The 27,686-nt window shown below is 44.0% G+C and overlaps 1 protein-coding gene and 1 long non-coding RNA gene across 5 annotated transcripts in view; one reads left to right on the forward strand and one right to left on the reverse strand.

The window, feature by feature from the left end:
• The first annotated feature begins 5,096 nt into the window (after positions 1–5,096).
• ABCA2 (ATP binding cassette subfamily A member 2) overlaps positions 5,097–27,686 on the forward strand; it is a 70,040-nt gene continuing 47,450 nt past the window's right edge. For 2 of the 4 annotated variants that reach the window (XM_031951959.1, XM_031951960.1), the window contains exon 1: positions 5,097–5,496. In XM_031951959.1, the coding sequence (XP_031807819.1) occupies positions 5,401–5,496 (96 nt within the window). In that variant the 5' untranslated portion in view covers positions 5,097–5,400. Of the gene's footprint in view, positions 5,497–6,773; positions 6,916–27,686 lie in introns of those variants that run through there. The other 2 variants (XM_031951961.1, XM_031951962.1) reach the window with 1 other exon arrangement.
• LOC116421536 lies at positions 5,453–8,878 on the reverse strand. Its single transcript, XR_004231936.1, has 3 exons — positions 8,792–8,878; positions 8,525–8,666; positions 5,453–5,516 (listed from the first exon to the last, which is right to left on the reverse strand). It is a non-coding gene; the product is annotated as an uncharacterized LOC116421536 (long non-coding RNA).

Genomic DNA, 27,686 nt, shown 5'->3' on the forward strand with positions numbered 1-27,686 from the left:
AGTACTCCTATCAAATGAGTCTGGAGAAGATAAATTGGGCTTTTTGTTTATTTTGATTTTGTGCCATGCTGTTGATTAATTTGAAACTTGAAATTCTCTATATTTTCTGGATCTTTTTAAAAAAATTTTTTACAGGAACTATTAATCTAGCTATAACTTCCCAATCTAGTAACTATGAGTATGAATATTTGAACCCAAGTGTAGAACTTTACATTTATTCTCATTAAATTCCATCTTGTTAGATTAAACCCATTGTTTTAGGTAATCAACATTTTTTGGATCCTGCCATCCAAGGCAGAAGTTACCCTTCCCGGTTTTTTGTCAGCTGTAAATTTGACAAGCAAGTCTTCTTATGCCTTCAAATCAACTCACTGAGAGAATTGTTGAACAGCACAGGGATAAGGTAGATGATCCCTTGGGCAATCAATGTACCATCATCTGTTAAGAGATATCAAACCCATGTCCTGCATACAGCCTTCAAAGTTCCCAAGTACAACTCGAATTGAATTTAAATGTAATTGGGAGATAGTTAACAAAATAAGACTACAATAAGTTTAGATAGAATTACATTTTAAAATGTAATGACCAGCATGTGGTCTTGTTCAGTTGTATCCTGCTCTTCGTAAGTCCATTTTCTTGGTAAAGATATTGGATGGGTTGCCATTTCTTTCCTCTGTTCATTTTATAGATGAGAAAACTGAGTTAAATAGGGGTAAGTGACTTATCCAGCAACCTACTAAGTATCTGAGGCCAGATTCCTGGGGCTAGGGATCCTCTTGTATGACTTAGTAGCCCTTGTTTCTATTTGAGTTTAATACCTCTGCTATAGACCATTAGTGGATGCTAGAGCTAGAAAGGAACTTCTGAGAAGTCATCTAATCCAATCTCCTAATTTTGCAAATGAAGAAACTGCATCACAGAGTGGTAATTTGACTTGTTCAAGGTCAGACATGCAGTAGAAGAGGCAGGTTTTGTACTAGTCTTTTGTCTCCAAATAACCCAAACACCCACCATGTCCTGTGAGTATTATGTTTATCCTGGAGAAAAAAAGAATTGGGCTGGAGAGGGTGAGTGGTGAGAAAAGGAGACATACTAGCTGTGTTCAGGTATTTGAAGAGTTGTCAGGTAGAAGAGATTTAGCTATATCCTGCTTGGTCCAGAAAAACAACTTCCTAAAAATTAGAGTTGTTTAAAAGTAGAATGGACTGCCTCGGGAAACTGGATTTTTTCTCACCACAGGTCTTTAAAAAGGGGTTGGATTGGATGACTACACTTGTTTATGTTATTATAACAGATTCTCAGTCATATGGCCTGACCAGGAAGTTTCATGCAACTCTGAAATTCTATGATTTCCAATTTCCCATTTATATATGGATGGAGGCTTCTGGGGAATGTGAGTGTAAATAAAGCTAAGAAAAATACCCAATACTTTAGATAAAAACTTTTTTTTTTTCTGCTAACAATCTCTCTTTTTAAAAAATAATAGCTTTTTATTTTCAAAATACATGAAAAGATAGTTTTCGACATTTACCCTTGCAAAACCTTGTGTTCTAACTTTTTCTTCTCCTTTCTCCAACCCCTTTCTCTTCCCTAGACAGCAAGTAATCCAATATATGTTAAACATGTGCATTTTTTCTATACATATTTCCACATTTGTCATGCAGCACAAGAAAAGTCAGATCAAGAAGGGAAAAAATGAGAAAGAAAAAAGAAAGCAAATAAACAACAATAAAAAGGTGAATACTATGTTGTGATCCACATTCAGTCCCCATAGTCCTCTTTCTGGATGCATATGACTCCATCACAAGTCCATTAGCATTAGCCTGAATCACCTCATCTTTGAAAAGAGCCAAGTCCATCACAGTTGATCATCACATAATCTTGTTGCTGTTGTGTACAATGTTCTATTGATTCTACTCATTTCACTTAGTATTAATTCATGTAAATCTCTTGGGCCTTTCTGAGGTTATCCTGCTGATCATTTCTTATAGAACAATAATATATCATAACTTATTCAAGTCATTCTCCAAATGATGAGCATCTACTAAGTTTCCATTTCTAGTTCCTTGCCACTACAAAAAGGGCGGCCACAAACATTTTTGCACATGTGGGTCCTTTTCCCTTTTTTGTGATCTTTTTGGGATACAAACCCGTAGAGACACTGCTGGATCAAAGGGTATACACAGTTTAATAGTCCTTTGAGCATAATTCCAAATTGTTTTCCATAATGATTGGATCAGTTCATAATTCCACCAACAATGTATATGTCCCAGTTTTCCCACATCTCCTCCAATATTTATCATTATCTTTTCCTGCATTGTTAGCCAATCTGAGAGGTGTGAAGTAGTACCTCAGAATTGATTTAATTTGCTTTTCTCTAATCAAGTGATTTAGAGTATTTTTTTATATAACTAGAAATGTAAAATTTTTAATAGTATTTCATCTTCCAAATATATGTAAATATAGTCTTCACATTCCTTTCTACAAGACTTTGTGTTTCTAATTTTTCTCCCTCCCTCCCTCCCTTAATTGCCCCTCCCCAAGAAAGGAAGCAATCTGAAATAGGTTAAATATGTTCAGTTCTTTTCTTTTCTTTTTAATAGCTTTTTATTTTTTTATTTTTTTAATTTAATAGCCTTTTATTTACAGGATATATACATGGGTAACTTTACAGCATTAACAATTGCCAAACCTCTTGTTCCAATTTTTCACCTCTTACCCCTGCCACCCTCCCTAGATGGCAGGATGACAGTAGATGTTAAATATATTAAAATATAAATTAGATACACAATAAGTATACATGACCAAAACGTTATTTTGCTGTAGAAAAAGAATCAGACTCTGAAATATTGTACAATTAGCCTGTGAAGGAAATCAAAAATGCAGGTGGGCATAAATATAGGGATTGGGAATTCAATGTAATGGTTTTTAGTCATCTCCCAGAGTTCTTTTTCTGGGCATAGCTAGTTCAGTTCATTACTGCTCCATTAGAAATGATTTGGTTGATCTCGTTGCTGAGAAGGGCCTGATCCATCAGAACTGGTCATCATATAGTATTGTTGTTGAAGTATATAATGATCTCCTGGTCCTGCTCATTTCACTCAGCATCAGTTCATGTAAGTCTCTCCAGACCTTTCTGAAATCATCCTGTTGGTCATTTCTTACTGAACAATAATATTCCATAATATTCATATACCACAATTTATTCAACCATTCTCCAACTGATGGACATCCATTCAGTTTCCAGTTTTTAGCCACTACAAAAAGGGCTGCCACAAACATTCATGCACATACAGGTCCCTTTCCCTTCTTTATAATCTCTTTGGGATATAATCCCAGTAGTAACACTAATAGCTTTTTATTTATAAAACATATGCAAGGGTAATTTTTCAACACTGACTCTTGCAAAACCTTTTGTTCCAACATTTTCCCTCCTTCCCCTCCACCCCCTCCCCTAGATGGCAGGTAGTCCAATACTTGTTAAACATGTTAAATTATATGTTAAATCCAATATCTGTATACATATTTATACAGTTATCTTGGTGCATAAGGAAAATTGGATCTAGAAAGAAAAAAACCTGAGAAGGAAAACAAAAATACAACCAAACAATAACAGAAAGAGTGGAAATGCTATATTATGGTCCACACTCATTTCCCATAGTTCTCTCTGGGTGTGGCTGATTCTCTTATTTACTGAACAATTGGAATTAGTTTGAATCATCTCATTGTTGAAGAGGGCCAAGTGCATCAGAGTTGATCATCTTGTTGTTGAAGTGTATAATGATCTGGTTCTACTCATTTCACTTAGCATCAGTTCGTGTAAGTCTCTCCAAACCTCTCTATATTCGTCCTGCTGGTCATTTCTTATAGAACAATAATATTCCATAATATTCATATATCACAATTTATTCAGCCATTCTCCAATTGATGGGCATCCATTCATTTTCCAGTTTCTTGCCACTACAAAAAGGGCTGCCACAAACATTTTTTGTGCAGTTTTTTTCACCATATTTCCATATTTGTCATGTTGTGCAAGAAAAATCAGACCCAAAGGGGAGAAACCACGAGAAAGAAAATAAAAAAAACCAAAAAGTGAAAATACTATGCTTCATGTGCAGTCTCCATAGATCTCTCTTGATGTGGATGGCCTTTGCTATTCCAAGTCTATTGGAATTGCCTTGAATCACCTCATTGTTGAGAAGAATCAAGTCCATCACAGTTGATTACTCACATAATTTTGCTATTACTCTATACAACATTTCTCTTGGTTCTACTTACTTCGCTTAGCGTCAGTTCATGTGAGTCTCTCCAGGCCTTACTTATAGAAAAATAATATTCCATTACATTCATATGCCATAACAACTGATGGGCATCCACTAAGTGTCCAGTTCTTTGCCACTGCAAAAAGGGCTGACACAAACATTTTTGCATATGTGCGTCCTTTCCCCTTCTTTATTTTAGATCATTTTTAAAAATTGTGTCTCAACCCTACATGGGGTGGCACTCTCAGAGCATGTGGGAGTTGTAAAAAAATTTGGCAACAGCAAAAGGTATCAAATATTCTGCCAACATTAATTTTTTATATAAAAATACTCATTAGAATGTAAATGTACTTTTGTCTTTAAAAAGAAAAATATAAATGGTAAACGGTAAAACATGGTAATAAATGGTAAAAATGGTGAAATAATAACTGGCAAATACATGGTAAAATTATAAAACGAAGAATTGTTTTAAAATAAATTCCTTCTGATTTATTATCAGCAAGTGTTTGATCTGTGCGCCTATACCTTAGGGCGCAAACATTTTTTGGTTGAAAAGGGGGTCACTAATGGAAAAACTTTAAGACCCCTGTTTTAGATAACAAAGAAAAGCAAGGGGTCGATTGGTCTTGGCTGTTGTCCTTTGTTCTCAAAAAGGATCAAAATGACATCGCTATATTAGAGTCAAGCATGTCTGACCGAGTAAGACAAGCTTGGGATGCCCCGCCACAGGTCAGACGCAAGCGGTCCCTAGGGACATTTGGGGTGGATTCCCTAACTTCGGGCAAGTCACGTTTCTCGCGAGCCGATTCACTTCTTGTAAGGGCCCCCCTTGATGGACGGCCCTGGGCCAGCGCCTCCCACGGCACCAGCTCTAAGGTTCTTTAAGAGAGCCTTGGGAGCGTTCGCGTGGAGCTTTTTCGGGACTACTTTGTGAGCCTCTTTAAAGCCTTCTTTTGGGCGAGCCTGCGCACGCTGCGGCTGGCCCCTCGGAGATGTCCTCTCCGCTGAGGAAGGCCCTCGGGTCTGCCCGTTCCCGGCTCAGGCTGCGCCCAAGACCGCCGCCTCCCTGGCGCGGCACTGTCCGGGCTTCGCGGGCCGCCCCAGCGGCGGCGCCGAGCAAGGCCTCTGGGTCGGGCTGATGCCCCGAGAAGTCTCGGGCAGGGTCTGTCACTTTCATGACGGCGCCTGCCTGGCTTGCTGCGGAGCTCTCCCGGTCACCGGCCTGGAGATTGTGGTGAGCAAATCCGCGGGGCGCTGGGGCGGACCGGGAAAAGAAAAGGAACAGGAAAAAGGAAGAGAAGAGGTTTTAGATCGCTTTCGCAGTTATGTCGCCCGGAACGGGCGGGCGGGGTGACAACTGGGCCGTGCTCAAGCCTCATCGGGCTCCGCTTGGAACCTTGTTCAGTTCTTCGTCCACCCTTCACCTGACTGCGTCCTATCCCGGTCTCCCGTCTGCAGGGAGACGCTAACTTTGGGCATCCTGTTCCTAACTCTCCATCCCACAGCAACACGGCCTGTTTGTTCTTTAGGGGTCACCAGAGCCGTTCCGTCCCGCCGCCTCTCCCGTTCCCTCGCCATCCTTCTCCCGCGCATCACTGTCCGGTCCCGGCCTGCCCCCCCTCCCGCGCGCGTCCCGAGCGCGCACTAGCCTGTCCGCCCCCCTCTGCGGGCCACAGAATTCCTCGCCGGGAAGAGGGGTCCCGGTGGGGAAGTTTAGCTTTTCCTGCTGAGAATCCACGCGCCCCCTGGGAGCAGCCCCCCCACCCCCCACCCCCCACCCCCCTCCGGTTCCGAGGTCCGCGTCAGCTCCGGGAGAGGTGCGGGAGGAAGGGGGGGAGGGGGCGGGCGCTGGCTCCGTCAGCCATTGGCTGCTTGCTCGGGAGGCGCGGCCGCGGGGGTCGGGAAGAGCGCGGGGTCCGCACCTCGGAGGGGCGTCGGGGAGGCCGGGGCCTGGGGCGCCCCCTGGAGTGTACGGCGCGGGGCGCTACGTCCGGGCGCCTTTAAGAGGGGGAGGCCCCAGCCGAGGGGCGGGTCATCCTCCGCTCGGAAATTCAATGCAGCAGAGGCGGCGGAGCAGCGCGCCCCGCGCCGCCCCTGCTCTCGCTGCCGGCGTTCCCCGCGCCGGGCCCCAGCATCAGCACCAGCGGCAGCAGCATCCCCGACCCCCGGCCTCCTCGCTCTGCCGCGCTCCCTCCCGCCCGCGGGATGGGCGCTCTGTGAAGCGCCGCGCGGAGGCCGGGCCGGGGGCGATGCCGAGCGCGGGCCCGGCCCTGAGACCCCCCCGTTTTCGCCGAGCCCGCCGAGGGGAGGGCGGCGGCGGCCGCTTCGCTGAGCGCCGCCCGCTTCGCTGAGCGCCGCCCGGCTCTAGGACCCCGGGTTTCGGGCCCTGGCTCCGGTCCTGGCCCCGGACCCTGTACTTGCCGGCCCGCTCCGCCGCAGCCGGCCGAGGTCCTCCCCGTTCCCGCCCCAGCCCCACCGCCGGCCCGCCGGCCCCGCTGCTCGCTCGGGCCCCGCTGCTCGCTCGGGCCCCGCTGCTCGCTCGGGCCCCGCTCCTCGCTCCGGCCCCGCTGCTCGCCCCGGCCCCGCCATGGGCTTCTTGCACCAGCTGCACCTCCTGCTTTGGAAGAACGTGACGCTGAAGCGGCGCAGCCCGGTGAGCGGGGCGGGGAGGGGGAGGTGGGGGGGATGGCAGAACCCGGGCCGGAGCGCTGAGAGAGCATCCAGCCGAGGAGAAGGGGGGCGCCGGCGGGACCCCCGGGGCGGGCCAGAGCCTCCCTGATGCGGCTGGGGGACTAGGGCACTGCGAGGTGTGCGTGTGTAGGAGATGAGGTGCAGCCCCGGCCGCGGGCGCGCATCGGCGCTGGGCAAGTGTCTGCCCGAGCGAGCCCCGCTTCCCGCACAGCGCGGGACCCTCCGTCCGCACCCGCTTTCCCCCCCTCCCCCCCGCTCTGCAGGGCAGGGCCCGACCCGAGGTCCCTGCCCCAAGAACAGGCGCGCCCGATGGGGAGGGTGTCTGCCGATGCGCGGACGCCGTGCGCCCCGTCCGGCCTCGGTGCGCTGGGGGCCTGGCGAGCCGTGGCTGTGTGTGCTCGAGCTATTTATAGCAAGTCCGGAGCGTATGTGGGTCAGAGCCGCTTGTGCCCTGACGCCGGGCCCTTGCAGAAGCAGGGGAGGGCGGCGAGACCGGCCGGAGCAGGCGGCCCCGGCCGGGGGCAGGGCTGCCAGGTGTTTCCGAGAGGGGAGGGGACAGAGGAACCGCCGGCTGGGGAGGGGGAGGGGCCCCGGGGCCGGGGTCTCGGGAATGCTGGGGCTGAGCGTGCCCGGGCCCCCCGGGAGACTCCTGTGCGCGAGGTCCTGCGCGGGGGCCGGCGTCCCTGCGCACCGCCCCCAGCCTCCCTGGCCCCGGGCTCGGAGGGGAGGCAGCAGGTGCAGGAAGGGCTCCCGCGCCCCTCCTCCCGAAGCCGCGTTAGAAGGCTCTTTCCCGTTAGCCTCAGGAGCAGGGATTCCGCTTTCCCCTTCTCTCACCGCGGACGAGGGCTCCCCTACCAGTCTTTGCCCTCCCTTCTCTGCAAAGCCAACCTGCTGCTTTTCCTGCCCTGCAGCGGGGAGCTGGGAAGGAGACGGGGCCCTGGGTCCGACAGCGACCTCCTCCTTCCTGGGGCTGACATTTGCCTACTCTCCTGGCTGAGTCATCGGGGCTGGAGGCTCCCTCGGCGGAGTGGAGCTCCGGCCGCTCCCCTGGGAGCGGCCACAGGGCCCTGGGGCAGGGCCAGGGAGGGGGCGTCGCTCGGGGAGGCCGGAGGCTTGGGAAGTGAGAGCCCAGGGGGCCTGGCCCTTCTAGGTCATGGGGCACGGCAGGCTAGGGGTGTCTGTGCTTCATGAGCTCTTAATTACTTCGGAACGGGCTCGGCAGTCCAGCTGGGAGCGGCCCCTCCGCAGCTCTTAAATCCAGTCCCTGCCCCCACCACGCCTCCCCCGTTGGCCAGAGCTGGCCAGGAACAGAGAGGGCAAGATGGGCTCACTCCTTTCTGAGTTGGGTGGGGAGGTCCCCACGGAGATGCGCCTCCGTTATGGGAGCGGGCTAGCTAGGCCTCCCGGAGAAGCTTTGTGGGAAGGAGGCTGGTCTTCTGCCTCCTCTGATATCTCCTAATGAGGGAAGGCTCCGGATCCAGAATTTCTAATCCCAGCCTCGCGGTCCGCCCCGCCCCCACCTCCCCTTGCCAAATTCCTCCCTTTGGGTTTTTCCTTCTCTGACTTCTCACCTCAGTCTCAGCCCCGAGGCTTCACATTTTACTTGCTCTGTAACTCTCATTCTCCTCCGTGACACCTTCGCTTTCATGGAGAATTGTCAGGGCTCTGTTTTCCTCTGACCCGAGCCAGGTGTGGAGTTCCAGCGCGCTGACCCTGGTGGGGAGAGGACAGCTGTGATCCTCTGAGAGCCGGCCAACCCCTGGCCAGCTGTGGTCAGTGGTTCTTCTCCCCCCCCTCCCCTCCCCAACTCTGCCCAGTTCAGGAGTTTCCCTCCCCACCCTGCCTGCCGGTTCCAGGCTAGCGTCACAGGCCTGTCATGCAGCAGACTCAGAATCTGAGCTCTCGTCGGGGTGTAGCCTCGAGCAGGGGGCTAGAAGCTCGGATTTCCAAGCGGGCCTTTGGGATTTCCGGCGGTGCAGCCAGACACTGGTTGGGTTTCTTCGGAGCTACTATTGGTCAGAGGGTCTGTGCCAGCAATCTAGGCCCCACTCCTTTCTTCTACAGGCTGTTGGCGTCTCCTTGCTCTTTCTCTGGCCATTGCCTGGTTCTCTTTATTTTTATTGATTTTTTTTTGGCTGAGGCAATTGGGGTTAAGTGACTTGCCCAGAGTCACACAGCCAGGAAGTGTTAAGTAACTCAGGTCCTCCTGACTTCAGGGCTGGTCTCCTTCCACTGCACCAACTAGCCCGCTGGTTCTTAATGGGAATGAGGACGTGGGGCTGGGTTGGAAGGTCCTGAGAACCAAAAATAGCAGGCTTAGGTTTTAGGGCTTTAAGTTTCAGGAAGAAGGAAGGAAAAGCCTCATCCAACGAGCTTCCCAGGAGTCTCTGTGTCTGGGTGAAAGGACTCTCCACGCTGCACCTGCACTTTATTTGTCTCTACTTAGCACTAATGAGCACACCCACAGCCAGGTTACTTGGGATTTAGTTTCAGGGCGTCCCGTTTGCCTCCAATTTATTCATCCCTTGGGTAAGTATTTGTGGCCTGTTGGTGTCCAGCCCTGTGCTAGTGCAAGCTGTGAGATGGGGCACCTGGAGCTAAGTACTTTGGATTAGGTAGGTGTGAGGGAGACAAGAGAATATATGGCTCTTGTTCACAGGGGAACTCTAACCCAGGCTTACCATTCGATAACCCATTCGATAACTTGGACTTATCGAATGCTTTAAGATTTATGAAGCAGTGGTAGGTTCACTGTGATTATGGGCTTCCAAGTTTGAGCAGAGAAGATCTATGTAGGGTTGCAGTAGTGGGGAAGCTCATTCGGGGTCTGGAGGATGAAAGGGAGCAGGGAAGCATTTGGGCTAGGGGCAGGGAGCCCTGTTCCATCCAGCATAGGGAAGGAGGGATGAATGAGAACAGAGCAGCCTCCTGGGTCTTTGGCTAAGTGTATCTTGAAACTTGGAACATCCATATTTGCCTCTGGATTTCTTTTGTGACACAGTGCTGATAATATCCCCGGGGTCAGACCTGTGACCTTGGGGCACTTTTTGCCTTGTTCTGTCAGCTTTTTATCATTTCTCCTGCCACCTATGTCTTAGTTTCAATCAATCACTAGGGATTAATAGGTCCATTATTATTTGTCCAGGGTTGGGCAACACAGGAGAGGAAGGACAAGGTCTCTTCTTTTCAGGCTGCTTTGGGGAGACAAGGGCAAAGCTTTTGGTTAAATATTAACCTGGGAAATAAGACTGAAAATATAACTGATGTTCAGTGTGGGCTAGAGTCATCAGGGAAGTGTTCTTGGAGAGAGGGGCCACTGGAGCTGGGCCTTGAGGGATAAATATTGATTAGATAGAAGGGAAGAAGAGGGAAAAGGACAGAGATGGTAATGATCATAATACATGCAGGAGCTGAGAAGGAGACTGCCCCACTGCAGCAGAGGGAATGTGTTAGAGAAGAGGGGAAAAAAGAGACCTGCAGAGGTAGCTTGGGGCCAGATTATGGCCAGCCTTGAATGCAGGGTTTGGGAGTCTGCTTCAGCCCCCCAACCCAGGACTGTTACTGTTCTGCCTGCTTCTCTGGTCTTGGGGTCCTGCCCTCATCCCAAGGTCTGAGCCCATGCTTCCCCCCTCTGGCTGCTGCAGCTCTGGCTGTACTCCCAAACTGCCACGCGCCTGCCAGCTGGTGGTACATAGGTCCCAAATTGGGGCTGGCATTCAGAAATTGACGAATTGGCTTTCTTACCTTGGCCCCTCGGAGTTGAATGCCCTGAAGACCCTTTGAAAAAGCCATCTTTGAGTATGAAGTAATCATCTATTGAAGGACATCTAGAGAAGTCTTTGTCATTTGAATTGCCTCTAATTTCAGGAGTGGGTCAAGGGACCAGGAGGGAGTAGAATTCAGTCTCAATCTTCTTGCTAAGGCCATTTGTGGGTGAGATTCCTGTGGCTGTTGTCAGGAGGTGGGATCCTGGGGCCTGAAAGCTAGACTGAAAGCTCTGATCTTACCCTTCTGAAAAATGGGTAAACACAGCTCATCTTTCATAGGGATGGTAGGGGATCGGGGACTAGAAGAGTCTGACCAGAGCAGAATATCATAAATCGGGAGCGATGAATCGAATACAAGGAGGACTGGGAGAGAAATGGCTTTCAAAGAAAAAAGTGAACTGTGCTACGACAGATTTAGATTAGTTTGAACTTCCTGCCTGGAAGTGGGATTGATTGGGACGTATATGTTTATGTGGGTTCCACCGTAGGGGTTTAATACTAAGGCTAATTCTCCTGTTGATGATGGCAGAGCAGGGTCATTTCTAAATTAAAAGGAGGGAGCAGCCTCCCCCGCCCCTTCCCCTGTAAACCTTGTAAAGGTTGCTTAGGCTAGAGATAGGGTCATGGGGTATGGTCCAGTCTATCAGTGGGCTGGATCCATAATAAAGCCCCAACTCTGGAGAATAGCAGTTCTTTCTTCTCTGGGCAGTCTCCAAGGTCCCAGGATGAGCTGGTACTGGAGGATGAAACAAGCTTATTCTATCTCTCCAGTTCTATCCCCTGGCAGAGTCTATAAACTCAGTCCCCTATTAAATAAAGGGCCCAGGAGGCTGTGGATGTGAATTGTTTTTGAGTTATTCTGTGGTTAACCTCCCTGCCTTCCTTTCACAGGTCAGGGATATGCTCAAACTACTGTGGTTTCCTTTATATGGATCTGCCATCCAGATATTTGTCCCAACTTGTCTGGACCGCGTTTGAATTTCCTCTTCCACAGATCAGAGTTACTGGCTTTGGCCTTTTAGTATCCCTCTCTTAACGTTTAGTACCCCAGTCTTACCTTTTGTAAGTGAGATCTGTAACCCCAAAAGGAGGAAAGTTAGAGGCCTTTAGAGACACTTAGAGAGCTTGGGTTTTGTTGCTGCAAATAGGTAGATTTTGGGGTTCAGAAATGCAGCTGCTTCCAAAGCTCCCTTCATCCTTTTATCCCTTATTTTTAGGAAAAGCAGGCCAGGAAAACCAATAGTCAGTCTCAAAGATCAGGGGTCCTGCTCATGAAAGAGAAGAAATTACTTTTCTTTTTAGGGATTTAGTCTCCCCTTTGGTGAAATCAATTAAAATTCAAATGTCATTATAGTGCCAGAGGTCCTCAAACTATGGCCCATGGGCCAGATGCGGCAGCTGAGTATGTTTATCCCCCTCACCCAGGGCTATGAAGTTTCTTTATTTAAAAGCTCACAAAACAAAGTTTTTGTTTTTACTATAGTCTGGCCCTCCAACCGTCTGAGAGACAGTGAACTGGCCCCCTATTTAAAAAGTTTGAGGACCCCTGGACTGTAGACTAAGGAAAGAATTTTAGGTGCACTGGTCCCCAGCTTCTTAAACTGTGGATCACAATTCCATGAAGATGGGAGTTGTAAAATTATAATTTGTTATCAGCAAATGTTTAATTTTTTTTTAATCAGTAAATGTACTACATAACTGGAATCATGTAAACATTTCTCAGGCAAAAAGGGGATCGCTGGTGGAAAAAGTTTAATAAGACGTCTAATAAATGGGCGGAAATACAGTTAGCAAGAGTAATTATAAAAAGAATTTTGAAGCAAGTGTGTCTGAGAAGGTCTCATTTTTCAAACATAGAGGGAATTGAACCAAATTAAAAAAAAAAAAATAAGAGCCATGCCCTGATTGATAAATGATCAAAAGATATGATCTGTGCCCAAAGAAACCTTGTTCTAGTCCAACCCCCTTATTTTATGGATGAGGAAGTGATTCTGATTAAATTAAATCATTTATAGCTAAGAAGAAGTTAAAGCTGGGACTCCAACCAATGGCCCGGTGACAGAAAACTCTGTGTTCTTTCCACTATTCTAGATCAGGTGCATCCCGGGCCCTGTAGGAGAAGTCTGGAGGCTTCTAGAGTGAGGGATGCTCCTTTGCCTTGGTCTTTGGAAGTAGATCAGAGACACAGGTACAGGGACTTACAAGTGGGCTGAGGCTCCTGTACCCTGAGCTTCCTTTCTTGTTGCCCAAGGAAAAAGTTCTAGGAAAGGAGGAATTCCTATGTTGGCCATTACTAGAAAGGGAGAACAGGCGCATGGATGCCTTGTCCTATCTGTAATACCATTATCATACCCATCCCATTCTTCAGGACTTAGAATGCCTGCCTTGGTTCTTCTATTTTCAAAATAGAAATAGGTTCTTTTCTTCAAAAATAAGAGCTGATACACACACACACACACACACACCACACACATTTTTTGCTGAGGCAATTGGGGTTAAGTGACTTGCCCAGGGTTACACAGCTAGGAAGTGTTAAGTGTCTGAGGCCAGATTTGAACTCGGGTCCTCCTGACTTCAGGGCTGGCTCTCAACACACTGCACCAGTTAACTGCCCCATATGTTACTTTAAAATTTGCAAAAACACTCGGCCCAGTGAGATAGGTAATACAAATATTATTATCTCCATTTTATAGATGAAGCAGCTGAGAATCCAAAGAGTATCTTGCCTAGAGTCACATGCTAATAAATATTGGAGCTGGGGCTGGAATCTGGGTTTTTTGGTTTCAATGTCAGTGTTCTTTCCCCTGCTTTATATTCTTTATTATAAACAGTGATTTAACTTAACCGGAATCACTCACTCGTCCAATATCTATGGAATAACTTCAGAGTGTAAGGAGGGCACCATGCTAGGTACTGTGGGAGCAATGGCCCCAAGAAACCTAAATAATAATAATAATCTTGCTCCTTTTCATTTTGGAGTGCTCTAAAGTAAATGCATCGGGCTTTCTCATCTCCAATCTCATTTGGTCGGACTCTGGGAATGTCAGATCGGCTAGTCTGGTGCAGCCCACTCATTTGACCCTTGAAGAACCTGGGGCCCAGAATCTATGATGGAGGGTCCAGGAGTCTCCTAGAGCCCTCTCCAACACTGCCTTTCAGTATTCTAATGGAAAGTGAGCCACATTTATATCTCATGCTTTAGAGTTGTCTCACCATTTCAGGGCCCCAAGAAGACCATGAGCTCAATGACAAGATAGGGGGAGGTGTGACTAGAGAAGCAGTTTGTCTGAAAAAAAAATTTGTAATTTTTAGTGGAATGAGAGTTCAGGGTGAATCAATAGTGTTTAGAAAGCAGCTGAGAGAACTGATGCCATCTCGGGCTGTATTAAGAGAGCCAAAGTTAGAAAATGAGGGGGTTGATAGCCTCAGGCCGCATCTGGGCCGGAGTGCCCAGAATTGGGCACAACATTTTTTTATTTTGTGTTTTTTTTTTTTTTTTTTTTTTAGTTAAAGAAAATCTATCTTCTCTTCTTCCTACCTTCCCCCTCCCATGTAAAAACAAAATTCTTATGACAAATATACATAATCAAGCAAAATAAGTTCCCATGTTGGAAATGTCCTCCCCCCCACCTCCCCACTCCCCCAGATCTGTCTCAATCTTTGATACCACATTTTAGGAATAACGCTGATAAGCTAAAAAAGAATTCAGGAAGATGAAAGGCTTCAAGTTCATACTTGATGAGGATAAGGGGGAAAAAGCTGGGGATATTTAGTCTGGAGAAGAGAAGACTTTGGGAGACTTTCTAATCTCAGAGAAACATGGAAGGAGGAAAAAACTCACAAAAGGGCAGAAAACCAGGAACAAGGAATGTAAATCCCAAAGAAGCATATTTAGGCTTGCTATTCAAAAAGTGGATTGCTGCCTTGCTAGGTAGTGAGTGCTCTAGTGGTGGGGGTCTTCAGGCAAAGAAAGGACAATGTGGTCCCCACAGCTCTGATTTAGTTGCAGGCCTCTCAGGGCCCTCCCACTGCTAAGTTCTGTGATTCTGTAACTGGAGTCCAGTTCTGCCTCATTTCCCCAAGGCACAGGGTGTGACAGAGTAGAGCTAGCAGTACATGTCTGTTGACCTGAATGGTATGGAGCGTAGTGTGGGAAAATCACAAACTATCAAATGTAAAAGTTAAAAGGGAACTTGGAGATTGCCTAGTTTACTTTCCTCCAGCCTCATTTTGTAGCTGGGGAAAGGACTCAGAGAATGTCTCCTTCAGGTCCACGATCAATTGAGCTGAGCTAAGAGCCCAGATATCCTTCCAGGACATTGTTCTTTTCTATTATACTATTATTATACTATCCTGTAAGACTCTGAGTTGTAAAAATAAACCCCAAAGTGGGATATTGCTTCTTCTTATTTTCTTTTATTTATTTTTTTGCAAGGCAATCAAGGTTAAATGGCTTGTCACTTAAGGTCATACATACGATTTGAACTTGGGTCCTCCTGACTCTATTCACTCTTCCCACCCACCTGTAGGATGTCCCAGGTAGAGGCTGTTGGTGCCCTGTCTGCTTCCTTATCTCCATCACCGCCTGGCACTGCCCTGTGGGCATCCCTGCCTCCACTGGCATGTTGGCGAGCCGGCCTCTGTGCCAGGGGAGACTGCAGACCCAGGTATCCTGTTACAGGGCAGTGCTGTCACTTTGGTGTCGAGAGTGTGTGGGAGATGGAAGGGTCAGGCTCCCTGCCGGGGGCTCGAGAGGGAAAGGGGGTTCTGGCCTAACCCACAGAAAGGGCCCCCTGCTGCCTAGCTGTGGCTCCTCTCCTTTTGGGGACAGAGTCTGTGACCTTGGGTCAGAGGGGACTAGTGGAGCTTAAGACTGTTCTGTGCCCAAATCTGGCCCCTCCGAAGACCTCACAGGGGCCCAAGGCCCTGCCCCTTGAGCACCCTCCTCCTGCTTGGGGTGGTCTTGGCTCTGGAGAGGGGCGGGAAATGACTGCTCCCTGAACTGCCCACCAGGGCTGCCTTTCTGGGGGTGGGGGGAGAAAAGAAGGGGAAGAGCTGCCACCACTGCTTGCTATGGTGATGAGCCCTCTGGTTTCCATGGCGACTGAGCTAGTCTCACCTAGTTTCCCTCCTGGCTGGTGGCAAGCAATGGTGAGGGACAGGCCTGGGAGAGATCCAGGATCCAGAAGCCCATTCCTCAGGGTGGTACGCTGAAGGAAGAGCAGGCTAGACCCTGGCAGGAAGGGCTGGAAACTGCATGCTAGGCAGGGTCCCTGGGGAATCCCACTTAAGACGGCAGAGGGCTCCACCCCTGCCCATTCCTGAGCCCCTGGCCCAGAGCCACGGGCAGGGCCCAGCACGCTGCCTGGAGATGCTGGTCCTGTGCCCCCGCGCCCCCTCTGCTGATAACCAAGCCTGGCTGTGGTCGCAGTGTAATATTGGGAAACAGGACGCTGGCTCCCTGTGCCCAAGGTGGGCAGTGGGAAAGCCGGGGCCAGGCTGCCAGGGAGGGAGGCAGGGGCTCCAGAAGCCTCCTCAGTGCCCCCTGGGGCCATTCCCTCCCAAGGCAGCTATGAGATTGTCAGCACACAATTACACAGATGTACTTATCTCTGCATGCGTGTGCCCAGAATGAGAGACACAGGCACAGGCGTGTGTGCTTTATGTATACACACAGACATATACATGTACATACATGTGTGTGCCCGGACACATGCAGCCACCCAAACCCCGCACACAGCCCTGCCTGCACTTCTTTTCCTTGGAGTCGGCCTGTAGGACAGCCAGCACCCGGGTCACACACAGGGCCAGACAGTTTTACCGCACTCACAGGCTGACACCTGTGCGCACACAGCTCCGTACTCGCAGGGCCACGTTTTATCTGGGCTCGGCGCTGGTGGGGCCGCTCCGAGGCTGGCACCGCCGTGGGCAAGGGCCCGGCCTTTTGGAGGGAGGAAGACAGAGCAGATTCAGACCTTGGGGTGATAGGGCTTGTGTGGGGGTGAGCGAGGACAGACTCTGAAGGTCCTTGCCACAAAGCCCCATTGTCAGAGGCCAGTAAACAGGCCCGGGGAGGGGGAGGCAGGCAGACTGGTGGGAGAGGCAGAAATCTAAGCTGGCTAAGAGAGGACAGGGATGTCCCAGGGAGGGAAGGGAGAGCCAACTCCCACGAGCCTCGTGGAGGGGACCTGGGCCTGGGGCTTTCTTGGGTGGATAATCCTGGCATTGGGGGCCTGCTGTGGCCCTGGGGCTTCTCCTGTGGCCAGGCTTAAACGAGCTGGGCCTAGTGGTCTTACTCGGGTGAGTAAGTGAGGGCCCGCTCCTGGCAAAGGTGAGAGCACAGGGTCTCCCCCGAGTCTGGATTAGGATTCGGTCTGATTTAAATGGAGATAAGAGAGAAGTTTGGAGAGGGGGCCGGTGCAGGCTGATGAGAAGTCAGAAAGGGGCCGGAGGGAGGAGAGAAGCTCAGACACAGAGCAGTTGAAAGTTTAGGAGATCTCCTGAAGCAGCTGTAGAACAAGGAGCTGGAGGGGCTGGGAAGCCGGCCCTTTTTAGCATCTATAGAAACATAGTCACCCCTTCCTATACCTGTGACCCAAGGAAAAGTCCTAGAGCAGGAGGCAGGACTTTTGACTTAGAGGAATGGAGGCATCCCACTTAGGGCTGGAGTAAGGCTCATCTAGGGGGCATTGTGCTGTCCAGCCTTCAGGCGGCTGATGCCCAGGGAGCGTTGTTACCTGAAACTCTGGAGATACAATCAGAACAGTATGGCATTTCCTGGGCACTCACTAGGTTTGCCCTCTGTGCCACTCGTGGCATAATTCAGGGTTGGACCACCCCACTGAAGAGATGTGATGGAGTAGGGCATGTACATAGATGGGATGGCCCTGGCCCTTGGGATGTTCATGTGGAACCATTTTTTAAAAAATAAATGTTTTCATTCCCTTTGTTTTTATACTGCATTTATTTCTGGACCCACAGCCTTTCCTATTTACGCTTTCCTTGTCACGAAGAAAAACAGCCAAGCAAAACCAGTTGATAAAGTGACTGGATTTGACAATGTATACAACATTCCATATCTGTAGTTCACTACTTCCTTACCACAAAAAAGGATGTAAATGTAATCTTTTTTCTCTCTGAAATCAAGATGTTATTACAATTTTGGTAAACATTGTGAACCTCTGTTTAACATATACTTTAACATGTTTACCATGGATGGGACTGCCTGCCATCTAGGGGAGGGGGTGGGGGGAAAAGTTGGAACAGAAGTGTTTGCAAGGGTCAATGTTGAAAAATTACCCATGCATATGTTTTGTCAATAAAAACCTATAATAATAATTAAAAAAAAAAAAAAAAACATTGTGAACATCATTCTTCTGCTCTTGATTACTTCACTCCATATGTAAACCTTCCCATGTTCCTTTGAATTCCTCGGGTTTTTCATTTTTTGTAGCACAGTCCTATCCTAGTACATTCGTGAGCCATTTGTTCAGCCATTTCCCAACGAAAGGTACCCGTTGTGTTTCAAGTTTTTTGCTTCTACAAAAAGGGTTGCTCAAATACCAATATTATGGTACATATGAGATCTTTCTTTTTGCCTTTGATCTTCTTGGATTAGATGCCTGATGTAATAAACTTTCTGAAACAAAGGGTACAAGCACCCGAGTCACTCTTCATGTTTTGTAATCCTTGGGGTAGGCAGGGAGAAGGGAGAAGAGGGAAGGGACAGTGTCTGGCTGAAAAAAGATTGAATTGCTTAAGTCTTAGTTTAATTTATGTGGCCACTTACTAAGTGTTTACTGGTTGTCTTACGTGCCCAATCATGGGGATAGGGTGGGGGGTAGCTTGCTATTTACAGAATGAAAAGGATCCACACAGATAGGGTCTTTGCCTTTGGAAAGTCTAATAGAGAAAATACAATCTATCTGCATTCAGTAATTCAGAAAGCGTTGTTAATACTTACAATGTAAGAGGAAAGATAAAATCCATACACATTCATCCAGTAAACATTATTGATGCAGAACCCAACAAGGTAAATAATTTTTATCACTCATTCCATATGAGGCATTATACTAAGCACTGAGGATTAAAAAAAAAGACAATCCTTGGGATGAAAGAGTTTGTTTCTGATATGTCCACAGATAGATATAAAATAAGGTGGGATTGATAGGAATAAAAGGCGTCCAAACGATAGTCTTCAGAAATATTTGATACAGGAGGAATCTTATTCCATTGTGGATATTAGAGAAGGGTTGCTGGAGAAAGTGGAACCAGGCCTTCCTTCTGATCCCTGACAGGGGAAAGGCATTCTAAAAAATGAGGAAAAAGGAGGGAAGGCATTGCATTCTAAGTATGGAAATTCACAGAAGGGGGAAATTGTCATATTGAATTTGGAAAATAGCTAGTATTCCAGTACGTGAAAGAGAACCATGTGAAATAATGTCAGAAAGGTAGGTAAGAGCCAGATTATGGAGAGTCTCAAATACCAGGCTAAGAATTTATAATTCAAAATTTATAAATCAAAATGTTTAATTTAATAAGATTAATCAGATTAGTCAATTTATTGACAAAATAATCGACTAAGATAAGGCTATCCAAATAACTATAATAGGAAACAGCAAAAATACACTGGAAAAGTATGGCCCAAGTTTTATCAGAGAGCTGAAAAGAGAGAACTTTCAGCTGGGGGTGGTTTAAAGAAAGCTTCTTAAAGGAGGTGGCATTTGCTCTGATCCTCAAAAGAAAGAAAATATTTCAACCTATAGAGATGGGGGGAAGTCACTGCAGGTATCCAGGACAGGAAGAGCAAAGGCAAGGAAGTGAGGCAGCATTTGGCATTGTCAAGCATCATAGGATCTTAGATTTAGAGCTGGAAGTAGTTCAGTTTAATGGGCTTTGATGTGAAGCAATGGGAGATATTCAAGATTTGCTAAGTGGAGAGTAGCTACAAGAGGGTTTATTGAACAGAATGTGGAAGTGATAAGGGCTAAAATCAGTGCAATTTCCTTTTTTTCATGACTGGAATCATATAGAGACAGGATTAGAGGTGGGGATCAAAGATCTTTTTTTATGCTTACATTTGGTGGTTTCATTTCTGTGGTTAGAAACATTCCATGCCTTATTCTTGCCTACTAAAAAGTTCTACATCATTAGTCTGGAATTCAAGGCTTTCAATAATATGATTCCATTCTACAATTCCCTGAAAAATATTTTAATAGATATTTTTTATATTATTTCCAAATATATCCATCCTTTTCTCCCTACTCATTGAGCCATCCCACACAGGATAAAAAAATTTTAAAACAGTTCAGTGGAACTAATAATGGAGTCTGACATTTAGTAAGGTCTAATAGTTTATGAAAACTCTATATTTATATCACTCCCCCATTTCCAGAAAGAAAAGGAGATTCATTTTCTTATTTCTATTTTAAAACCAAATTTGGCCATTATTTTTTGTTATTGCTGTTTTTATTTTTCCCATTTACATTGTTGTGATCATTTGAGTATATTATTTTCCTGGTTTTGCTTACTTTATTTTGAATCAATTCATATAAGTCTTCCTATGCTTCTCTGGATTCTTCCAGTTGATCATTATTTTCTATTCATTTTTAAAAAAAATTATATTTTGTAAATTCACTGGATTTTAATCCTTTTTGGTTTTATTTTGCATTGTAACTGACTTTTTGTTTTTTGTAAACCTTAATTTCTTTCTTTTTTTTTTTTTTTTAATTTAATAGCCTTTTATTTACAGGATATATACATGGGTAACTTTACAGGATTAACAATTGCCAAACCTCTTGTTCCAATTTTTCACCTCTTACCCCCCCCACCCCCTCCCCTAGATGGCAGGATGACCAGTAGATGTTAAATATATTAAAATATAACTTAGATACACAATAAGTATACATGACCAAAACATTATTTTGCTGTACAAAAAGAATCAGACTCTGAATTATTGTACAATTAGCTTGTGAAGGAAATCAAAAATGCAGGTGTGCATAAATATAGGGATTGGGAATTCAATGTAATGTAAACCTTAATTTCTTAAGTTTTATCCCTTTCCTCTCCCTTACTGAGAAAGCCAATCCTTATAAAAAAGTAGAAAAAAAAAGATGAGGGTGACTGTATTCCCTTATCTCCTTATGGAGGCCAACTTTTAACATGATAATTACACAGCATTCATTTGCCTTAAAATATTTTTTCCTTTTCCATTTATGTTATGATCATTATGTATAGTGTTTTACTGGTTCTGCTTACTTTACTCTTAAATCAGTTCATAATTGTTTCCAATATATTTGGAATTTGTCCCAATCAATGGTTATAAACTTTGTTTCTAGTTCTTTGCTACCTCAAAAAGTGCTGCTATGAAGATTTTAAAATATATGGAACTTTTATTTCTGTCTTTGATTGCCTTAAGATATTTACCTGTAGTGGTCAGATACTGTGGACATTTTAGTCTTTTTTTTAAGCATAATTCCAAATTGCTTTCCAGAATGGTTGGACCAACTTGCAGTTAGTTCTACTAACAGGGTATTATTCTGCTTGTCTTTCTACAGACCACCCTGTCTAACCTTATCTCATGTTACTTTCCCCCATGTACCTTTGTGCTTGAGCCAAACTGACGTACTTTGTGCTAAGAATATGTACTGTGTCCTTCCTTTTACCTTTCTCTCTTTGTTGTTTGTGCTAATCATAGAATCTCAGAGCTGGAAAAGACATCAGGGACTAGTTCTCCAACCCGTGTGAGAGCAACTACTTGTAATGGCCAGAATGGCTGGCCACCCTTTCACTCTTGTCTATCTCTGCAATAGAATCCAAATTAAATGCTACTTTCTCTGAGAAGTCTTCCTTGATCCAATTTCCCTGGTTTGATACAACCTTCAGACCTCACATGGATCCTTGTTTAATTATTCGTGTGTGTAAAATAATTAATAATAAATATTATATTTAATATTTAAATATTTAAAATTTATTTTAAATTTCCTAGCCTCTGGTATTGTGCTCTGAATACAGTAGACATTTAATGTTTAGTTTACAGTGTTGACAAATCAGAGTCCCCTCTTCGGGAAGCTGGAGGGAGCCAGCTGGTTGGGGGTTTCACTTGTATGGATTGGGGGTGCAGCTCTGCCCCTCCGGATGGGGAGCTCAGGGGATGCTCTGTGGAGGCAGAGTCACTTGATCCGGCTTACTCAGAATGGAGTCCCCAAGACTAGTGTCACCCAATCTCCAACTGTGACCTGGGAGCCAGAATGGAGGCTCTTCATTAAGTTTGCAGAAGGTGCTGCTAATTCTCGGAGAGATTGGGATAGATTTCAGAGTGACCCTATTAAAAGAGAAATAACCTCATAAAAACAAACTGAATTTCGTCAGAAACAAGGTGAAATCAGTAGAATATCTTCAGGGGCTTGAGCATGGGAGAAGAGGGAGAAAGGTCAATGAGAGAACTAGCTTTATTCATTCTAGGTAGAAGGTATAAAGGCTTTTGAAAGGGCTGGGTGAGAGGGCCATGGTAGGGACCACAAGATTTATGATTTCTTCCTGTTGAATCTTAGAATGATAGAATTTCAAAGTTAGTAGGGACCTCAAAGTTGATCTAGTCCAAGTTATATTTGAGCAGCAATTTCCTCTACCACATCCAAGATCCCTTACAAGGAATGGTATCACTTTTTCTTTTTAAAAAAATTCTTTTTTTTTAAGCATTTCTCAATACATGTAAATTTAACGATCTTTTTTCTTTTTCTATTAAAGTTTTTTATTTACAAAACATATACATGGGTAATTTTTCAACATTGACTTTTGCAAAACCTTGTATTCCAAATTCCCCCCCCCCCCCAGATGGCAGGTAATCCAATTACATGTTAAATATGTTAAAATATATGAAATTTAACAATTAAAAAAAATTGAGTTCCAAATTCTCTTTCCCTCTCTCCTCTTTGAGAAGACAAGCAATTTGATAATGATTATTCGTGTGAAATCATGTAAAACATTTCCATATTAGCATGTTGCAAAAGAAAACAAAATAAAACAACAAAAAGAAAGTTTAAAAAAAAGTATGCTTCAATCTGAATTAATTCAGAGTTCATCAGTTCTCTCTCTGGAGGAGAATATTATTTTTAATATGAGTCCTTTGGAATTATTTTGGATCAGAGTAGCTAAGTTTTTTGCAGTTGATCATCCTTACCCTACTGCTATTACTCCCAGTTCTGCCCCTCTCACTTTGCCTCAATTTATATAAGTCTTCCCAGGTTTATCTAAAACAGTCTTGCTTATCATTTCTGATAGCACGATAGCCCCGTCATATACCATAACTTGTTCAGCCATTCCCCATCTGATGGACATCACCTCAATTTCCAAATCTTTGCCACCACAAAAAGTGCTACTATAAATATTTTTGTACATATAGGTCCTTTTTCCTTGTCTTTGAGCTCTTTGGGTTGCAGACATAATAGTGGTACTCCTGGCTCAAAGGTATGCATAGTTTTATAGACTTTTTGCCATCATTCCAAATTCTAGAATGGTTATTCTAGTTCACAACTCCACCAGCAATATATTAATATCCTAAATTGTCCACATCCCCTCCAACACTTGTCATTTTCCTTTTCTGTCATATTAGCCAATCTGATTGGCATGAGTTGATTTATTTAAATTTGTTATTTAAATTTTTCTGAGTTATTTAAATGTGTATTTATCTCATCAGTAGTGATTTAGAGCATTTTTTTCATATGATTATTGAGACCTTTGATTTTTTTCTTCTAAAAACAGACTGTTCATATCCTTTGGCTATTTATCAACTGGGGAATGGCTCTTATTTTTATAAATTTTGCTCAGTTCCTTATATATTAGAGAAATAAGGTCTTTATCAGAGAAACTTGCTCTAAAACTATTTTCCCAGGTTTCTGTTTTCCTTCTAATTCTGACTACATTGATTTAGTTTGTACAAATTTTTTTAAATGTCATGTAATCAAAGTTATCCATTTTGCTTTTTTTTTTTTTTTTAAGCATTTCCTATATCTAGTTCTGTAACAGACCTCAGATACCATTAGATATAACCCTGTTATTTTCCAGAAGGGAAATTGAGGCCAAATGATCTGCCTGAGACCACACAGATAGTAAAAAGAACTGAGATTTGGTCTTTCTGCACTAGCACACAGTCCCTCATTGCACACTATATTAAGGATGCTTGCATCTGATAGGATCCATTTCATGTGATGAACCTTTGGTCAAAAGACTTGTTCACAAATTATTAATAATGGACTGAATAAAAAAAAAACTGGACTGAATGCTAAATTTTCATTTGCCTATACTGCATAATCCTAGATGAGTGAGCAATGTATAGTAGCTGTTAGAAATCTTTTCCTAGGGTTAGGAAATCTTATTTATTAATTTATTTAATATTTTTCTTCTAGTTACTTTCAAAAACAATTTTTTTTTACATTTGTTTTTAAAATTTTTGAGGTCTAGTTTCTCTCCCTTATCCCCACCCACAATTAAGAAACTACATGTAAAGTTGTGCAAAACATTTCCATAAAAGTCAAGTTGTGAAAGAAAACCATGATCCTGTTTATCTCTTGTTTGTTCATAAACTCTTCCCTTTTCTGTAGGTTTTATAGGTAACTTTTCCTTGTTCCCCTAATTTGCTTATATCACTATTTGTCTTAATCATGTCCCCATTTTGACTTTATCTTGATATATGAGATGTTGGTCTACACCAACTTTTTGCCAAATTGCTTTTCAGTTTCCTGGCAATTTTTATCAAACGTTGCATTCTTACTCCAAAAGCTTAGCTCTTTGGATTTATCCAATACTGGATTACTCTGGTAATTTATTACTGTGTATTTTATGTACCAAATCTATTCCACTAATCCACGATTATTTCTTAGCTAGTTAATAGATTGTTTTGATAATTAGCACTTTGTGACATAGTTTGAAATCTGGTACTATGAATCTTAATATTTTTTTCATTGATTCTCATATTCTTGCCCTTTTGTTCTTCTAGATGAATTTTATTACCATTTTTTAAATAGCTAAATAATTTTTGATAGTTTGGTATAGCAGTGAAATAAATCAACTTAGGTAGAATTGTCATTTTTGTTATATTAACTCGGCATACCCATGGACAATAAATATTTCCCCAATTATTTACCTCTGCCTTTAATTGTGTGAAACATCTTTTGCAATTATACTCATATAATTTCTGAGTTTGTCTTGACAGGTAGATTTCCAACTATTTTGTATTGTCTGCAATGATTTTAAATGGACTTTATTTCTTGCTGCTGGGTTTTGTCAGTATATAAAAATGCTAATGATTTGCATGAGTTTATTTCATGTCCTGCGACTTTGCTAAAATTATTTATTGCAGTTGGTTTTTTTTTTTGGTTAATTCTTTAGGGTTATCTAATTATAACATCCTATCATCTGCAAAGAATGAGAGTTTTGTTTCTTCATTGCCTGTGTTTATTTCTTCAGTTAGTTTTTCTTGTCTTATTACCATAGCTAGCATTTCTAGTACAATATTGACTAACAGAGGGGATAATGGACTCCTGATCTTTTGGGGAAGGCCGGTCCTTTGAGACCAGAAGGGATACTGCCCCTTTTGACAGAAAGTACTCCCTTGAGCTAAGACCTAGAAAGTGGGTATAGCCAATGGAATTGCCAAACAGTGTTGGGCCTTGCACACAGTGCTAGCATAGGGCTCCCCTATAAACTCCTTAAAATATATATATATATATATTTTTTTTTTTTTAATTTTAATTTTTTTTGGCACTTTATTATAGCTTTTTATTTACAAGTTATATGCATGGGTAATTTTACAACATTGACAATTGCCAAACCTTTTGTTCCAATTTTCCCCCTCCTTCCCCCCCATCCCCTCCCCCCTTGGCAGGTTGACTAATACATGTTAAGTATATTAAAGTAATATTTATTTTTATAATCTCTTTTTTCCAAGTTACAAGCTGCTTGTTTCTGTCACCGTGGCTACTTTGTTATTGCCCCACTAGTGTTTTATCCATGTGGGCTCCAAGACAGCCCCCACCTTTGGGTCACAGATTTCTCTGATCTCTTATGTTCTCTCAGGCTGGAAGAATGTCTCACTGACCTTTTGTTGGCTCTGCTACTCCAGGATTCTATTTAATTTGTTATCCTGTAATTGTATAAATATGTATGCGTGTATTGGATTTAACATATTTCTACCATGTTCAACATAGATTACTTGCCATCTAGGAGAGGGGGTGAGGGAAGGGGGAGAAAAATTGGAACACAAGGTTTTGCAAGGGCTAGTGATGAAGAAATGTCCATGCTTGTGTTTTGAAAAATAAAAAGCTTTAATAAAAAGAAATTGTTACCTTAAAGTTGTCAGGAGGGAAATATTGGGAGAGCTCAACAAAATGCTTTCTCTAGTCTACCAGCTTGCAGAACTTGAGGAGGACAGACAGCCCATTTCATTCTTCTAGGGTTCCGGTAGTTAGATTGTTTTTCCATATTTGAGCTGAAATCTGCTTTTCTGACACATTTATTTCTTACTCCTAGTTCTGCCCTCTAGACCTCCAGCAAAACAAAGCTAACCCCCTTCTATCTGACAGTCTTTCAAAGACTTAAAGACATCTTCCTGTCTTAACCATTCCTCCCCTTCTGCTCTGAGTCTTCGTTTTATGTGGTCTGATTTCAGGTTCCTAGACCACCACAGCTGCTTCTGCAATGTGCAACAGCTTGTCGATGTCCTTCCCAAACTCTGGGTTATGAGACTTCCTCTCCTCCTTTCTCCCTTCTCCTCCCCCCTTTCTCTTCCTCTCAGATTTCATCATCATCATCATCGCCTTCATCTTATTGTATCCTATTGATTTGGCTCTCCATTAAACCCCCAGGTCTTTTTCACACAAACTTTAGCCAACCTGTATCTCACCTATCCTGTTCTTATAGTTAACTTTCAGCACGTTAGATTTGGCTGATTGTTCGAACCTGATCAGACTTGTTTTGGAAACCAGTTTCATTTAACTTGGTAGCTTTCAGTTAAAAAACAAAAAACAAAAATGAAACAAACTTATTCTTGATATTTTAACATTTGTTATAATTCTTTCTTAACAGACCCTTATTCATCCCCTATCTAACAGAGCTTGTGACAAAGATTAAAAAAAGAAAGAAAAAAAGCAGTTTAACAAAATCATTGATCATATCCGACAGAATATATAACATTCTATATCCATAGTCTCCCATCTCTGAGATAATACAGTTTTTCATCTCTTTTTTGATCATTGTGATTATTAAGTATTTCTCTCTCTTTTCCATCTTTCCTCTTTCCCTCCCTTTCATTTTTCCCCTATTTACATTGTTGTAATCATCTAAGTATATTGTTATCTTGGTTGTTTTAAGTCTTCCTATGTTCCTCTGAATTTTTCACATTTATTGATTTCTTATGGAGTATTAATAGTCCATTTATTATGTTTATGTAACATGATTTGTTTACCATTCTCCAGCTGATGGACATCTTTTTATTTCCAGTTCTTTGCTTCCACTAAAAAGGCTGCTTTGTACATTTGGGTAGAGATAGACTCTTTCTTTCTGTCTTTGGCCTCCTCAAGTATATGCATTGGAGTGGGATATGATCTCTGGGTCAAAGGGTTTGGATATATTATTGACTTTTTTTCTAGCATAATTCCAAATTTCTTTCCTATCTTTAGGTTTTTAAAAAATGTATTAAGAAAAACTTACATGTTCCTGGAATTGAGGCTATGGGATCAAAAATTGATAATCATAAAAAACAACATTCAAGGTTTGGCTTTAGATTAGGAGGCAGAATGACTGGATTCTGAACCCAGCTGTGTCACTCATGATTGCAGTTATAAGACTTTGGATAAGTTGCTGCTCTCTGAGACTCAATTTATAAAATTGAACTAGATGGTCTCTGAGGTCCTTTGCAACTCTGAAATTATTTGACTTAAGATTTGATAACTATGAAGTACTTAAATGC

The sequence above is a fragment of the Sarcophilus harrisii genome, chromosome 2, assembly GCF_902635505.1.
Source record: "Sarcophilus harrisii chromosome 2, mSarHar1.11, whole genome shotgun sequence".
NCBI lineage: Eukaryota > Metazoa > Chordata > Mammalia > Dasyuromorphia > Dasyuridae > Sarcophilus > Sarcophilus harrisii.